This window comes from Halictus rubicundus, chromosome 4 (assembly GCF_050948215.1).
Source record: "Halictus rubicundus isolate RS-2024b chromosome 4, iyHalRubi1_principal, whole genome shotgun sequence".
In the NCBI taxonomy this organism is placed as follows: domain Eukaryota; kingdom Metazoa; phylum Arthropoda; class Insecta; order Hymenoptera; family Halictidae; genus Halictus; species Halictus rubicundus.
This window is the reverse complement of record NC_135152.1, coordinates 2,948,891-2,964,255: the sequence shown is the minus strand read 5'-3', so window position 1 is coordinate 2,964,255 and position 15,365 is coordinate 2,948,891. Positions and strand designations below refer to the sequence as shown.

General features: G+C 43.7%; 2 protein-coding genes and 1 long non-coding RNA gene across 4 annotated transcripts; 2 read left to right on the top strand and 1 right to left on the bottom strand.

The window, feature by feature from the left end:
* Positions 1-225: 225 nt before the first annotated feature.
* LOC143353184 (uncharacterized) lies at positions 226-8,349 on the bottom strand. The gene is made up of 3 exons (XR_013082087.1): positions 8,270-8,349; positions 7,721-7,963; positions 226-2,012 (listed from the first exon to the last, which is right to left on the bottom strand). It is a non-coding gene; the product is annotated as an uncharacterized LOC143353184 (long non-coding RNA).
* A 180-nt stretch (positions 8,350-8,529) lies between these two features.
* Positions 8,530-12,112, top strand: LOC143353878 (uncharacterized). Its single transcript, XM_076787481.1, has 2 exons — positions 8,530-8,965; positions 9,327-12,112. The coding sequence occupies exons 1-2, from the start codon at positions 8,735-8,737 to the stop codon at positions 10,287-10,289; spliced, it is 1,194 nt and encodes a 397-aa protein (XP_076643596.1). The 5' UTR covers positions 8,530-8,734; the 3' UTR covers positions 10,290-12,112.
* A 1,235-nt stretch (positions 12,113-13,347) lies between these two features.
* Ppan (Brix domain-containing protein peter pan) lies at positions 13,348-15,312 on the top strand. 2 transcript variants are annotated; one of them, XM_076787479.1, is made up of 6 exons: positions 13,348-13,493; positions 13,654-13,934; positions 14,009-14,219; positions 14,316-14,642; positions 14,712-15,048; positions 15,123-15,312. In XM_076787479.1, exons 1-6 carry the CDS (start codon positions 13,476-13,478, stop codon positions 15,209-15,211), a joined length of 1,263 nt encoding a protein of 420 aa, XP_076643594.1. In that variant the 5' UTR covers positions 13,348-13,475; the 3' UTR covers positions 15,212-15,312. The 2 variants fall into 2 exon arrangements, with proteins under 2 accessions (XP_076643594.1, XP_076643595.1); XM_076787480.1 differs by having other exon boundaries at positions 13,402-13,493; positions 13,598-13,934.
* Positions 15,313-15,365: the final 53 nt, after the last annotated feature.

Sequence of the window (15,365 nt, the reverse complement as noted above, 5' to 3'; positions counted from 1 at the left end):
ATAGCTTTTTAACGACTCTTCCCGCTGAACGCGTTCGATTCATTAGGGTCCAACTTCCACTTCGGAGTCAACAACATCTTTTACGGCGTTTATTTTTAGAGGAATTCGATGACGATGTAACAGGTGTAGAACCGGTGATCTTGCGCGAGGAAAAAAGTTCCACGTAAATATTTGCGACTCGGATTCAGTCGGATACAGATATACGTATGTATACATATGTACGAATGGAACTGATGCGCGAGCAGTGTAAACTCAAGGTTACCGGTGGTGCCGCTCTACCACGATAAATGCCGTTCGAGTACGTTCAGAATTTTCGAACCATTTCTTGGGGATTCGATACCGAGAGAATTAAACGAAGGTTCCAGTTGAATTAACAATGGAATAAGAACAAAATACGGGAGGAACCGGAGGGGAAAAATCGCGGGCGTTTTACGGGAGGAACGGCGCGGTGCGGAGAGTCGGTTTCTTTGGAACGACGTTGGTTAGCACGGGGATGCAAAGGGGGTACACACGAGGATCCTGGCCGGTTGGTAGCTGGTAGGGAGGTAGAGGACGCGACGGTGGCGTTGCCGTCGAGAATGCCGGTGGAACGGCCCCGAAGAAACGGTCGAGAGTGGGACAAAGCTGGAAAAAAAGAAACGAGCAAGCTAACCAACGAAAGAGGGAGAGAGAGAGAAGAAGAAAGGGGAGACAGAGAGGGAGGAAGTGGAGGAAGACGGAGAATAGTAACGCGGAATGCCCGGACAACGCTCCCGTGGAGCTGGGGCCAACTAACGGTCCACACCACCACCATCGCCGCCATCAACTTCGATGGTCCTCGTCATCCTCCTCGTTCTCCTTCTCTATCGCCGGCTCTTTCCACTCGTTCAGTCTTCCTTTTTCTGTCCTCCTCCTCGTGACGTCGTCGTCGCAATAACGTATTACAACGTCGTACGCTAATCTCTGCTCTACCAATCGTGCATCGATGCTCAACTCGAGTCGAAATTAACCCTGTCCTCGGTGAAGGCGGCCTCACGCTACTTTGCAACTTCGATCGAGCCGATCGTTCAAACATTTCGAGGCGCATCCGTCTCTAATTCTATTTGTTTTTCAGAATTTCAGTCGAATGATCTCTCGACGGAAACTTCGGCGAAACGTCCCGGATTCCTCGTGTTCACGATTCCATTCGCGAGAATCCTTCGATTTCAATCGTCGCGAATCGCGCGACCAGCCATCTGTTCCCGGCTGCCTCTGCTTCCGAATATCCGTAAGTCACGCGGACATTCGCTTATCCGTCTTCATTATTTTGCGGCCGGCAACAGATTGCCGCGCGGTGACTCCACGTTTTCAGCGACCCGTTTCAAACGTTGATCGATCACGATTCTATCGAGCCAGTCCCCTCGATCGAACGTACACGCCGACCGTGGAGAACAGAGTTTCGCGCAGAATTTTGCACAACTTTTCAGCGTTTCTCGAGCAATTTTTCCAGTAGCGGATAAAAAGGTATAGGATGGCCAAAGAATTTCTCGAGATCCATCTCGGTGCACCGCGATCAAAGTGTCCGTCGATTAAACTTTTTCTCCCGCGAGATTCTAATCGAGTGGTCTACATCGAATCGACTGCAGCACCGATCGATTGAGCTATTAATACGATATTACATGGTTAAAGGCGTTTCGTTCGCCATTATCCGATCCCCCGACGTTCGAGATCCCTCGCCTACACCGCATAGCCGCCGAGTGCATGCGGTTCGCGGAGGTTACCCGGATGCGTTCAGATGCATCTTCCATTATGTTAAGCTTCGATGTACACGATTGCCATTCAAAAGAAACGGATACCGTTATTAATTTCTGTCTTACCCGGCGCCTTCCTCCCGCGATCAATCCGCGTGCACGTGAGAATCCTTTCGCGAGGGTTCCCGATGATCCCCGAGGATCCCAGGGTTCTTCGTCACGATCGATACAATTCCTTCTAATTGATGATATCGTCGCGAACAGGAGCTGGCCCCTTGGCCGGAATTGCGTGGACATTGCCAACTGTAAAATAAAGCCACTCAAGATAATTAAACCAATCCTAGGAATCCTTTCGGAATGTAGCTACGCGAAGAGGAATAAATAAAACCTATACTTCAATTGCGAGTAAACTCGATTTTATGCTTTTCTGGCAAAATTGAGCAAAGATTGAAAGAACAGAGAACCTACATTTTTATTCGGCTCCTGTTTCTTGCAATTGATGCAGAAAGGTTTTATTTTGCACAAAGATCCGCAGTCTAATTGTAAGTAATCGAGAGAGAGAGAGAGAGAAAGAGCAGGGGGATGCTGCAGCTTCGGCTCCAGGTATAGATCGAAACAGAGGAAGTCCCAACGCGATCAAAGATTCGAAAAACTCTCGAATTACGAAGCCGGGGTCCGAGTTTCCGATCTTCCCACCGCGCGCTGGCTACTATTAGCGTTCGCTCCGCGATCTCGTTCTCCTTCTAGGCGCAAAAGAAACGGACAATGGTTTTTATCGTGCCGCAAAAGCACCGCAGCCACAGTCTTCCAGGCGGCTCTCGCTGGGAATCCTTAGGGTCTTCCCGAGACATTCCGGCAGACTTCTTTCCCCATCCTCGTGCCTGTTCCTGCACGCCTCTCTCTCTCCGTCTCCTCCCTCTTTTGCCGTTCCCCTTGTTCCTCCATCTTGCGCGTCTCTCCGGTGGCGGACAAGTGCGTGCAATGCACAGCTCATAACTCGTTGCTAGGAGGCTCTTTGCAACGCGTCACGCCGCGCCAGCCGGGTTCGAGAACCACGCGACCAACACATTTTTACAGGAAAGGATTCCGAAAGACCGTGCGCAACCGAGAAACGACCGAGGAAAATTTTGCATTGATGCATTGATGCAATTCATTCAATTCGTCCAGCCCCGTCGATCGCACGATCGTTGAGCACTGGCCCAGAAGAGCGGTAGAAAAATGTAGAAGGTAGTTCTACAATGTCAGAAATTGTCCCAAGAAGCTCCAACTGTTCTGGACATAAATAAAACATAATAAAAGCAACACTGGTAACACTACAGTTTTCTCTCGTTAGCGTACAGCAACCCTATGGCGCATCTAATAGCAGTCTCTTTTGCGTCCACCTACCGAGTCGCTGCTCGATAGCGTCTCGCCGGATCCCGAGACGCATAACAACGGTCAACCGATTATCCTTGCGGACGAAGGTGTAAAATGTCTTTGACAAAATCCTGCAAAGTCTCGAGGATCATCGGGACCGGTGCGGTATCCAAATGTTAATCGCGGTAACTGTACCCGGTATCCTTTCCCGCGTTTCGAGATTGATTAGTATTACCGACGCGCAACGACTTCAATTAATCGGATTAATATCGCGTTACCTGCGCGCCTCATAATCCCGATAGTCTCGGAAGGATACGTCGAGAAGCGTTCTCAGCGTAATTAGCAAGTCTGGCCCGATCCGTTGAACGCTTTAATAAGTTGTCTCATCAGGATATCTGTGTTCTGTATCGGGCTCGTTATCGTCGGACGTTCGTTTCTCCCGTTTTTCCTCTAGGCGGCGAATGCCCCGTAATTACGGCATTGTCACGGGTCGTGACAAGCGACGGATCATCGGCGGTCTCGCTCGGCGATGACTATGATCGCATGTATATTAGCGAGCTGGCGTACCGATCGCCGACTGGAAATGAAGCCGTCGCATCGAGGACCAAGGACAAGCGTTCGTTACGGTTTTCCAGAGGGAGCGCAGGGATCCGTTCGTTCTGCCTGCGCGCACAAAGGACCTCGGAAGTCGCGTACAATGAAACGCGCCGGAGAAAAACAGAGACCGGTTGCTTGGTTGCTTGCTGGTTTGCTCGTTTGCCCGTTTGCTCGCTCGCTTGCGCACGGTTGTAAATTACGAGCATCCTTGAAAACCTCCGAAGAGATAATCTACGCAGGGGAATCCAGTGCAGAGACTCGCGCCCCGTAGGTGGTGCACCAATTTCTTCTAGCCTCACAATGAGACCCGGCTATCCAGGGCTGGCTATCGATTATCTGGCTCCGCGGGGGAGCCAACAGTCTCTATCGCGTACCAAATTACAATGAAAATATCAGATTTCCTTGACCAGCCCTCCCCTTATCTACCGAAGAAAGAACCACTCTATCCGATTCGCTGGCAACAGCGTGAACGCGTGCAGAAGCGAGTGCGCGGCCGTTCGACGAGCTCGCTGCAACGTACAGCGAGTCAAGATACAGTACACAAAGTTTAGAGATTACATCTTCTATGTATCTATCATATCGCTATTATCTTGTGTATCGCGTGAAACGTATATATTTTTATATATAGTATGCTATTGCACTTGGGACTCGCTAGACTAATAAAGTCACGCATAGTGCAATAAACGTCTAATTAAACTGATCAGAGATTTGAGGCTTTTACACTCGAAAGCCTTCAAATTGTTGCATTTCTGCCTCTGAAAGCGAACGAAGGGGCTTATAAAAATGCAGCGAAAAATTCGTATAATTCCGAAGATATCGGTTCGATCGGTATTACAGGAAGAATCGCTGTATCCGTTCGTCGAACGTAATATTATATTATACAATCGCGTCAAAGAGACGAAGAGCGACGATCAAGTGGTTGGCCCCGTACAAAGGAGTCCAGCTGTGCGTCGAACAAAGATCGAATCGACAAAGAGGCTCTCGTGGAACGGGAGAAAAAATGCGACGGGCTTTCCAAGGTAATTCACCTCGCGAGAGCGTGCACATTCACGGAGATGCACGTCCATTACGCATTCGGTCGACGTTCCTTCCGGGAAAAGGCTGGAAAGAAGAAGAAAATGAGAGAAAAACGAAGAAGAAATGTTTCGAGGAGCGGTTTTATTCGTGGCTGACCCGGCCTCGTGGCCCGTTTCACGAGCCCATCGTTCGTCTACGTGCGGACACTTCGAATTTTCGTATTATCCGCCTATCGTGTCGATCGTGTCTCCGTATAGGCGCGCACGAAACAAAGGGACCAATAGAGAGGGAGAGAATTCAATCAAATTGAGACGAACGGTTAGACTTCCGCAATTTGAACGTAAAGTTTTCCACGATAAAAATAATAGGGGGACCCATAAGTAATCAATTATTTTGAAATCTAAAACAAACTTTATACTAAACTCAAGTTTTTATTTCTTAATGTATTATATAATCTCCATCATTATCAAGGGCAGTTTGCCATCTTTCCTGCAAATTTTCGATCCCTCTCTTATAGAATGTTGAAATAATGTAGTCACATTGTAGGTAAAACTCACATCCGGGAATGTCGGGGCGTAGGCGCGGCGTCGCTTTGGCTGTTACAATGTAACAACTTGTAAAAAGCCAAATGGAGTGTGCGTCATACGTCGAAATGACGATCGGAAGAAAAATGACGATCGACACGAGACGAGAGTGGGGAAGACGTTAGTTGCACGTCCACCCAAGGTTCAGTTCGATAAAATAATCGGTTTGGGCAGGACATACCTGGTACATGTAATAAGTTCGACACAAGATTCGGTTTAGGCAGGACATACCTGTTATATATATTAAGTTCACAGTTCCAAGTGTTTATATTAAAGAAAGTTCCTTATTCACTAACGCTGTGCTTTATGATAGGAGAAACACCATTCCTATCATATCCTCAACATAGAAACCCACGGTTCGTGAAGCAAAATATGATTCAAGGTGCCTCCTTACATCTTCTGCGGAAGTGAATGTTTTATTTCTTAATGCTCCAGAGATCTGAAAAGATGATAGTCAGAGGGAGCAATATCCGGTGAGTACAGAGGGTGCGGTAAAACTTCCCATTGCAATTCTTTGATTTTTTCCTGAGTGAGGTTCGGTGTATGGGCCCGGGCATTGTCAATTTGCGGTATTACGCCTTTTCTGTGGACTAAAGATGCCCTCTTTTTCAATAGTTCTGAATACAGCCGTTGTAATTTCTGACAATACAACTCAGCAGTAACTGTTTCCCCAGGTTTCAACAACTTAAAGTGAATTATGCCACGTCAGTCCACCAAATGCACAGTAACACCTTTCTAAGTGATAAGCTAGGTTTAGGGGTTGATATTGCGGTTTGATTTGCAGAAAGCCATTGCTTGGAACGCTTTATGTTATCATAAAGAATCCATTTTTGATCTCCGGTAACAATTCTGCGAAGAAATGGATCTCTACGAAATCTGGATAACAATGAAGTGCAAATTGATCGACAAATATTCTTGTTGGTCTCAGATAATTGATGGGATACACATATTCCTTGCCTATATGCCTTCCCATTTCGTGTAGGTGCCTTTGTATAGTTGACCATGTGGATCCAAAGCTTCTCGATAATTCTTGTATACTTAATTTTGGATCAGCTTCTACTAGAGATTTTAGGGTATCATTATCAAATTCAACTTGTCGTCCACTTCGTGGCCTGTCTGAGAGATCATAATCACCGACAGCAAACCTCCTGAACCAACGTTGACACTTGTTGATCTTCAATACATCTCCATAAACATCGCAAATTTTCTTTGTTGTTACCGTTGCATTAAATCCCGCATGAAAATGAAAAAGTATGCAATGACGAATATGATCCTCGGAAAATATGGACGCCGCCATTTTATTACAGGTTTGTAAAAAAATTATACTTTTTAGAATATTTTGAACACAGGCTGCTTTACCAAAAATTGTAAAAGAATACGTGTTTCCTCTTCAACGATCGGTACAGAACTAACGGCAAAACAAATTCTTTGCAAACAATTGATTACATATGGGTACCTCTAATATTAGCAAAATGCTGCGAAAATTCTCGCATCGGAACCACTATGAACGGCCACAGGCTGTGACGAAGAAGGCGCGTGCAACCGGCAAGGTGTACCCACGCGGTTCGAATAATTTCAAATAATTTCGAATAATTTCGAAATACGCGTACACACGCTCGCATAACCTGCTCCGCTCGGCCGGCTAACGCGTAACATTATACAATTTCCTCGTTACGATAATCACTTCCGACACGTTAGTTACACATCGGTTCGCAAACCAACGACTGCCAACCCGCCGGCTTTACCGCAATTTCCACAAACCGGCATTTTGAATTATCGCGGACCAATTATCGTTTAAAAGCGTTCCGTTGTCAAGGGAAAACGCCATTTAAAACGCGAATTTCTGAGAGAAACGCTTCGCGCTTCCCCCCTCCGTTTCCCTTTACAGTCGTAGAAATAACATTCCGTTAACGTTTCGTGTTAGTATTAATTGTATCGGTACTTGCAGGTATATAACCGGTGTAGCGCTAATTGCTAGTTTACCTCCTCGCGAATCGTGTAAAGATTTTCAAGTTCAATAAAAATTCCCAACAGTCGCTGGGAAATAGGATTACCAATATGGCGGCTAGGGATCGAAAATGTTAGCGCGCTTCTGTAACCCCGTTAGCTACACGAAGTTTTGACAGTGTCAACGTGTTAATGTTCTACATGAATATCGCATAACACAAAAAAGTACGTTCTTTTTTTGTACCAACACTGATCACACGACACACAAGAATGCAAAAGGTAGGAGACAAATAAATAAAAAAGCGAAAGGTCAGCGGAAGGTTATGACACCTTCCCCATTGAATAGATTAAATCCATCCGTTTGGTCGAGCAAAGCAAAGTTCGATTGAATTTCGAGTACTCTCCCCACAAACGAGAACAACAAGATTCGAATCTTGCTCGCCTTTTGTTGATACAATCGAACGGAAACAGCAAATATAAACAATTGTTGCGGACTCGTACAGCGCATACCTGTTCGCCTGTTCCCTGCTGAACTTCCGCGCGGTTCGTTTGACACTGCCATCGGATTTGCAATCCAAATTAACGAAGTATGTTAATCACTGTGTTCGTGCACCAACAATATAGACTTTGAACAAATAGGGAACGTGGCACGTAACGACGGAACACCTGCGAACAGCAACTTCTAATACGCAATTCAAAATGCGCAATGGATGCTTAAACAATCGCGCATGCGCGCAAGTTTAGTGCGATTTACTGAAAAATTCATAAAAACGGATCGGTCCCCACCACTTAATCTTCAAGTAGAATTTCCATCTTACATTCGAATAACTTATTCGATATTAATTCTTATCAAATTCATCGACATAAATTAGTCTTGCTTCGTAGCATATCAAGTAAAAAAACATTACGTATATTTATAAACAATTACGTCGACATATATACATATTTATGAGCGATTAATTTAAACTTGCGTAGAATCGCTGCAGCCCTCAGAATACATTTATAGGTTAATCCAAATGTACAGAGAATACTAATAAATAGTATGAATTTGAACGTTACCTGTCAAGTAAAAATTACACCGAGTACGCATTCGCGCACTGTTGTTATTGTTTGATCCGAACCGAACCGATAGTACACAAGAGACTGAGAAGTCGGGTTTATGTGTTGGAAAACACCTGAACGCTTTCGTGACATCACGAATAATACCGTGTTAGTGCGATTCAATAATCAATTGTATTCATTTCTAAGAAATTTTTTGTTTACCTGATCGCACGTTGCGCCAGCAGTCTTGGCTAGGTCTTTGAACTTGTACATAGAAGACCAAAACTAATTTGTGCCGCGTCGATAACAATGATCCGCATCTCGATCAGCTTCCGTTCAAACTTCTTGCCTCGTTAGCTGTGGGATGGCGCTTCGTCGATTTTTCTTGGTTGTACAGGATGGATCGTGATACCGCGACCAGTGTTTTTCACCAGTGTTTTACCCACAATTAGGTACGTATGTACATTTGTTCGCTCAAGGAAAATGCGGTTCAATGAGGCGATCAGCTTCGAGTACGTCAGCGACTCGTCAGCTTCGTTACAAAGCAATAGCAACAGCGAATTCGGCAACTTTCAAGACACCGGCGACTGGGTCGAATGCGAATCGAAAAGTTTCCCAGGTCGGACGTATTTTTTCAACATGAGAACACTTTGTACTACATGGTCGAGACCGGTGTCGCGCGATGTGACGCTTCCACGATATCGTGAACGTCTTGTGAGTAAACACAGTCTTCCTACATAAACAGAAATATTTTTCATTCATTTCTTATGAAACGATGCTCGCGGCGGTGCTTCGATTGTTCTGCTAAATAAAAATAAACAGAACATAGGGTTACGGTACCTCGGCTAGATCACCGAGGTATACATATATCTATCATACTTATCGTCATCTGACAATGAGATATATTATTTGACCGAGACACCTTGTATTACGTTTGTAGTATCCATTCTTCTACCGTTCGATCGGATTACCGCGAAATAAAGACGGATCGCGATAATAACTTTGAAATGCATTGTATATTATTTATTAAGGAAACGTGTTCTGACGTCTCTAAAATAGAGCTGTGTTTCAGCAGAGAATATACGATAAGAATTTCACGCATGACATAGACAACCAGCCGACGATCGTATCGTCGGAAAGCGAAGACAATCGTCGATTGCCGATCACCAAGAGCGGTCACAACTTACGCAGAAGTCCGAGCGAGATTATCGCTTGGCTGTATCACGGTAGCGATATAAACATGAACCGATGTTTCAACGATGATCAAAGTGATTACAGGGACAGTTTCGTCTCAGATACTCTGAAGGTTCTCTGCAACGAAGAAGATCCACGTTCCGTTTACAAAGAGTCGGCGTTCTACGAAGTCGGGGACCATTTCCTAACGAATAAATACGAATTCGACAAGATACGAATTTTGAACGGCGTCGTGCAGAATGTCGCACCCACGGCGGATTACCTTGAAGTAAAGCTCTCCACATCGAACGATGCTATAAAGACCGCGGAACGAAATGGACCGCCTACGAACAAGGATGATGATTCTCTGATCGTTGAGAAACGCACCGGGTACTTCTCCTCTTCGTCCGAAAACTGCCGCTCCGCCGTACTCGTTCCAAATTATTTCGCTCCCCGTTTGCCAAGAATCAAATCCAAGTATTTGTTGAAGGAGAAGCTTCGAGTCGGAAGGAAGAGAACGGTCTCGAAAAAGAAATCGGTCCGAAAGACACCGAGGAAAATCATTTGCGAAATGTACGGCACGAAAACAATTAATTACGACCCTATCGAGCTGGACCTGCCGCCTGGCGTTAAGAGAACGAATCTCAGCGATAGCAGCGCAACTTCCTCCTTGTGGCGCGAGGAACACGCGAAAACCCCTGTTGATCTGGCCAATTTTCAGCTTGCAGACTTAGGTTTACGTCCATACAACCTTTCGAGCGACTCGACGACTTCCTCCAGCTGCAGTTCTTGCACTTGTTCCTCCACGTCCTCCGATACAAGCCAAAAATCTTCTTCCAACACCTCCAAGAGAGAAGAAAAGTAATTGTATTTTCAATGACCCTACTATTCTAAGAAAAACGAAACTGAAGTTATCAAGCTTACGTTTCTAACAGTATCGACAATGTGATAATAATTATTTTTTAGTGTAAAAAGAATTTTGACGCAACAGCGTTTTTGAAAATAATTAGCTAAGCTTCGCTATTATTTTTTTCATTTTATCACGATCATGATATGCCTTGGCTTTTTTATATCTTAGACAGAGATTCCTAATTTTATATGATTAACATATGTTGTTGAGACCTCCCGTGTCTCCAAATGACGGATATAGTTTTCACATATGTGTTTTTGTACTTACTTCGTTGTGATAATACTTTTTAATAAAAATGATAATATATGAACAGATAAATAAATCTTTCTTTTGGAAAAAATGGTGAAATTCGTAGAAATACCGCCTCCAAACGACGAAATGAGTTGTCAGCGATATAAAACAACTGCCTCGACCTCGGCCTCGGCCAGCAAATCTGCGAGCGATCGACGAAGTTCGTGAAACCAGTTTCGTTTTTTTTTTTTTTTTTTGTTAAACCGGCTTATTTAAATAAATACTGTGGGTCATTCGTCTCTCGGGACAGACGAAATTCATCGTCTGCCTGTGTAGAACACGTGCTACGCCGCTCGAAGGCATTATTGGTACTTTGCAGGCAAGCTCAGTAAGGTAGGAGTGCCAGCGGAGGGCATTCAGTGAGTACAGGTGCAACGGTGCGCCTTAAAGCCAAGTTTCCACGCGTCTAACCGTTCTTCAATTCCATAAGAGAAAACTAAGCTTTTATCCGCGCTCTTATATGGGTCGTAGGACTGTGTTAACGTTTCAAACAGTTTTCTCCCGTTAACGTCCACGTAATGTGGCTGAGGGTACCATTTTCCTATTGAATGGCGATTCGGTGACATCTCGCGGTCAAGGTCGAAGAGTAGTACCATCGTTTGGAGAGGGTAAAAATACTGCACCTTCTTTTCGCAGATTAACCCTGATCTGCCCCTCGTGTCGATTCCACACATATTTCACTGTTTTGTCAATTGTGTGACTTGGGACATAAAACGGACCTAAGTCGAGGGCGTAGATGGTTGGAGAGCGAAGGGGGGTCCGCGCGCAAGTACATTTCTGTATTTCGATTTTCTCGCGGCTCGCGGCGCGGAGCAGGCAAAAGAGACGCAGAGAAAAATCACGGCCGGTTTGCAGCTTGGCATATGGCAGACGTTACCTCGAGTCTCGAGACGAGCAGCCGGTGCACCGTACCGCGCGACTATTATCCGCGTTGCCATTAACGAATCACATGGTGCTCAAAGCGTAACGGCCACGGACAGAGGACGAAGCCGGAACTACCGTCAGGAATTTGTCTTCGTCGTCTGTTCTCGCTACCCCGTTCGGGGCTGCCTCCTGCTAGTTCTGCTTCGTCTCCGGGGAGCGAGTCGAGCCGAGCCGAGTCCGGCTGAGTCCGGCGCATTCAACGGTTCCACGTAACTGCATCGTATGTGGCATCGGCGCAATTAATCGCGCGTGAGATCTATTATTGTCGTTAAGGACGTTGGCTTAACGCGACGCGTCGCGTCCACCGCACTTCTATTCGCTGCTCGAAGCGTGCCCGAGGATCAAGGATGCGGAACGGACCAGCAGACGGTGAACTCGTCGTATCGTGTACCGATAAACCATCAGGACATAATTGATTGGCAAAGGTCAGGGCGTGTGTTGAACACTGGTCCCACCAGTTTTTTAGATCTTCTTCGAATCCAATGCTCATGTCTAGGCTAAACTTCCGAAAACTCCGATACTCCGGATTGACTGAAATTTTGTAAAGAAGTTTCTTTTTAATAAAAATGATAATCGCAAGAAAGATTTTAGGCATTTCGAAAAAAAATGTTACCATTTCGATGTCGTTTCCTACCTTACCGGCACACGTAGCGTAATAGGGGGACTTTTTGAAATAAATAATCACAGCGTTTGTTTCCGAAGCCCTTAGTTACAGCGTTACACACAGATTCGCGACGATTCCACTCGATAGGTCGCGTAACCCTCGATAATCCTATAAACCTAATTATTTCAACATTTGTAGTATCAACTAGGAAACCTCCTTTTATTAAAAGGAGGCAAGGGCATGGTGGTGGTAGTTGGTCATTATTCGAAGAGCTTTTAAATCCTTGTCATTGGCGACGTAATTTGTCAGCGTGTAAGGACTCGGAGGGGTCCCCAAGACCGAGACCGAGACTCGGCTAGGTAGATAGAGATCGACGCGTTGGCCGTGAACTTTGCACCGTGAGAAGACTTTTCTTCGCTTAACAAGTCGCGCATCGAAGTTCCCGCGCTTCCAGACAATGAATCGTTCCTTCCACGCGGTAAATAACCGTAGCCGTTTCCAGGATTCATAATGAGAAGGGAAGCCGCGTGGTTTTGCGATCTTCTACAGCACGGCCTCTACATGAGGTTCAGACTCGTACACCTCATACACCATAGTTTGCCTTTCCAGAGTTTTTGTTCGTCTGTCCGCCTTTCAAGGAATGTATCTATACTATCAACAATTTCCGAGTGCCTGTAATTTGTTAATCTTAAAAACTGATATGGAAACTAAAAAATACAAGAAACTGACATTTTTATATTGAGAAGTCTTACCCCTGATTATGTACTTCCGGTACCGTGCCTGAGAAATATTTCTCGATAATAATGGTCGATGCAAAATAATTATTAGAAAATCAGAACATCTTTTGTTAAAGTACACTCTGAGGTCGGGACAATGAAAAACTTCTTACTGGCGCACGTGAGAATATTACGAAACCGTTAATCTTTCTTCCTTATGAATATTATCGTGAATTCAATCGAATCAATTGTTATTCTTGAAAACAACATAAAAATAATTTAAAACCTGCCCAGGTAACCGAAGTTTAACAATGAACGTGTTACATTACGATACATATATGTTCTTGTACTGTATGTTTTCTCAGTGTGTTATGTCACAGTCATAAGAATTAAAGAAGCAGTATTTATGAATGATCCCTTGGATCAATTAAAATCATTACTGAAAGGAGTTTCCAAGTTAAAAAAAAAACACCTAATACATAGTGATTTTAATAATCTTGAAGGTATCGTATTGTGGTTAACCTGCATTCATAATAGCGGCAACTTCACAGCAGTCTGTTGTGTACACGTGATAGAGAACCTAACCTCAATTTTTAAAGAAACACTATGGGGCGCCGTAAAAAGGTTTGTATTTTCCTCAAGTTTAAATGAATTTCAGTCTTTTAAATATTTTCATAAATTACAAATCTCATTTTCTCTTTTTGTTGGCAATGCGGCTGAATTATCAGATTAAATTTAAGACAATGGTATACAAAAATAATGAATATGAACGAACGTTATACAGGGACGTTGTGTAAAAAAGAATAAACAAATTAATCTGGAAGAAAATCTAGATTTAGTAAAGGCACCGCATTCGTTTGTCATTCATCGCGGTTTACCTGGGGAGCACATAGTGGAGCTCACTCGAGATTTCCGTAAGATTATGGAGCCATTCACAGCTGCGTCGTTGAAGGAGAGAAAACGGAACACGATCAAAGATTTCTTATCCGTCGCGAGCGTGCTTCACGTTACGCACATGTGCATGTTCACGAAAACAGAGCAAGGAATGTATTTTAAACTATGCAGGTATAAACACAGTTAATATATTCTATTGCTTGTACGAAACACTGTAGCACGATTAAACCACGAATATGTTGCAGGTTGCCAAGAGGACCAACGCTTTCGTTTAAAGTACATAGCTTCTCGCTAGCTCGTGATGTGGTATCTATGTTAAAAAAACAGATGGTGTTCGAAGAACTTTTTAAAAATTCTCCACTGGTAGTATTAAACAATTTTAGCGGAGAAGGTATGCAATTGAAGCTTATCGCTTCGATGTTTCAAAATATGTTCCCTACCATAAATTTAACTACAGTAAGTTTAAACGTTGATACAAACTATGTATGTTCTAAACGATCATCTAGATAATATATAGCATTACAAAGAAATGTTTCCTTTGGAATGCTTTAGGTAAATTTAAGTACAATTCGCAGGTGTTTGTGCTTAAATTACAATCCAACCTCGAAAACGATTGATCTCAGACATTATGCTATTCGAGCAGTGCCTGTTGGTTTATCTAAAGGTGTTAAGAAGATAGTACAAGCCAAGATACCAAACTTGTCCAAATGCGGTGACTTTTCCGAGTTTCTGATGAAAGGAACTGTTTCCGAGAGCGAAGCTGAAGACGATCCTGGAAGCCAAGTCACGCTGCCACAAACGTTGTCTTCGCGTGGTAATCGTGAGAATACCACGAGTGCAATTAGATTGTCAGAATTAGGACCCAGATTAACATTGGAGGTAGGTGATTCCTTTTCGTTGATGATTCTAATGACCGATAGGCAGTACATTTTGTAAAATTTGTTTCAGTTAATTAAAATCGAAGACGGACTTCTGGATGGCGAAGTACTTTTCCACGAATATGTTCACAAATCGGAAGAAGAAAAATTGCTGATAAAAAAGAAACGAGAAGAAAAGAAGAAGTTGAAGGAGAAAAGGAAAAAGATTCAGGAACAAAACAAAAGACGAAAAGAAGAGGAGAAGCAGGAACACAAGGAGAAATCGTTAAAGGGTATGCAGAAGAAGAAGAAGGAAAGCGAAACGATATTGCGAAAGATCGCGAAAGAATCAGTTGAAGAGAACACAGTGGAAGACGACGATGATGCACAATATTATCGAGATGAAGTAGGAGAAGAACCAGACAAAGGTAATTATCCGATTTTATACTCTTCAATTAATTGAGTCGATGAAGCGTACTGATTGGTAAACTTTCTTTCGTAGATCTTTTTCAAAGAAAAGTTGGCGAGAAGAGGCCGAAAAAATTCGCACCTAAATACAAAGTGAAAAAATCAAAACCCAACGAATCGTGAGATATAACATAGTATAACATCAGTTGTATAAAATAATTTTGTACATTGTATGTATAGCAATATTCCGAGTAAAATATTTTTTAATAAAAATAGTTTTATACAATACGATTATAAAAATTACCAACTTTATTTATCACTTATGAATTAGTGTTCT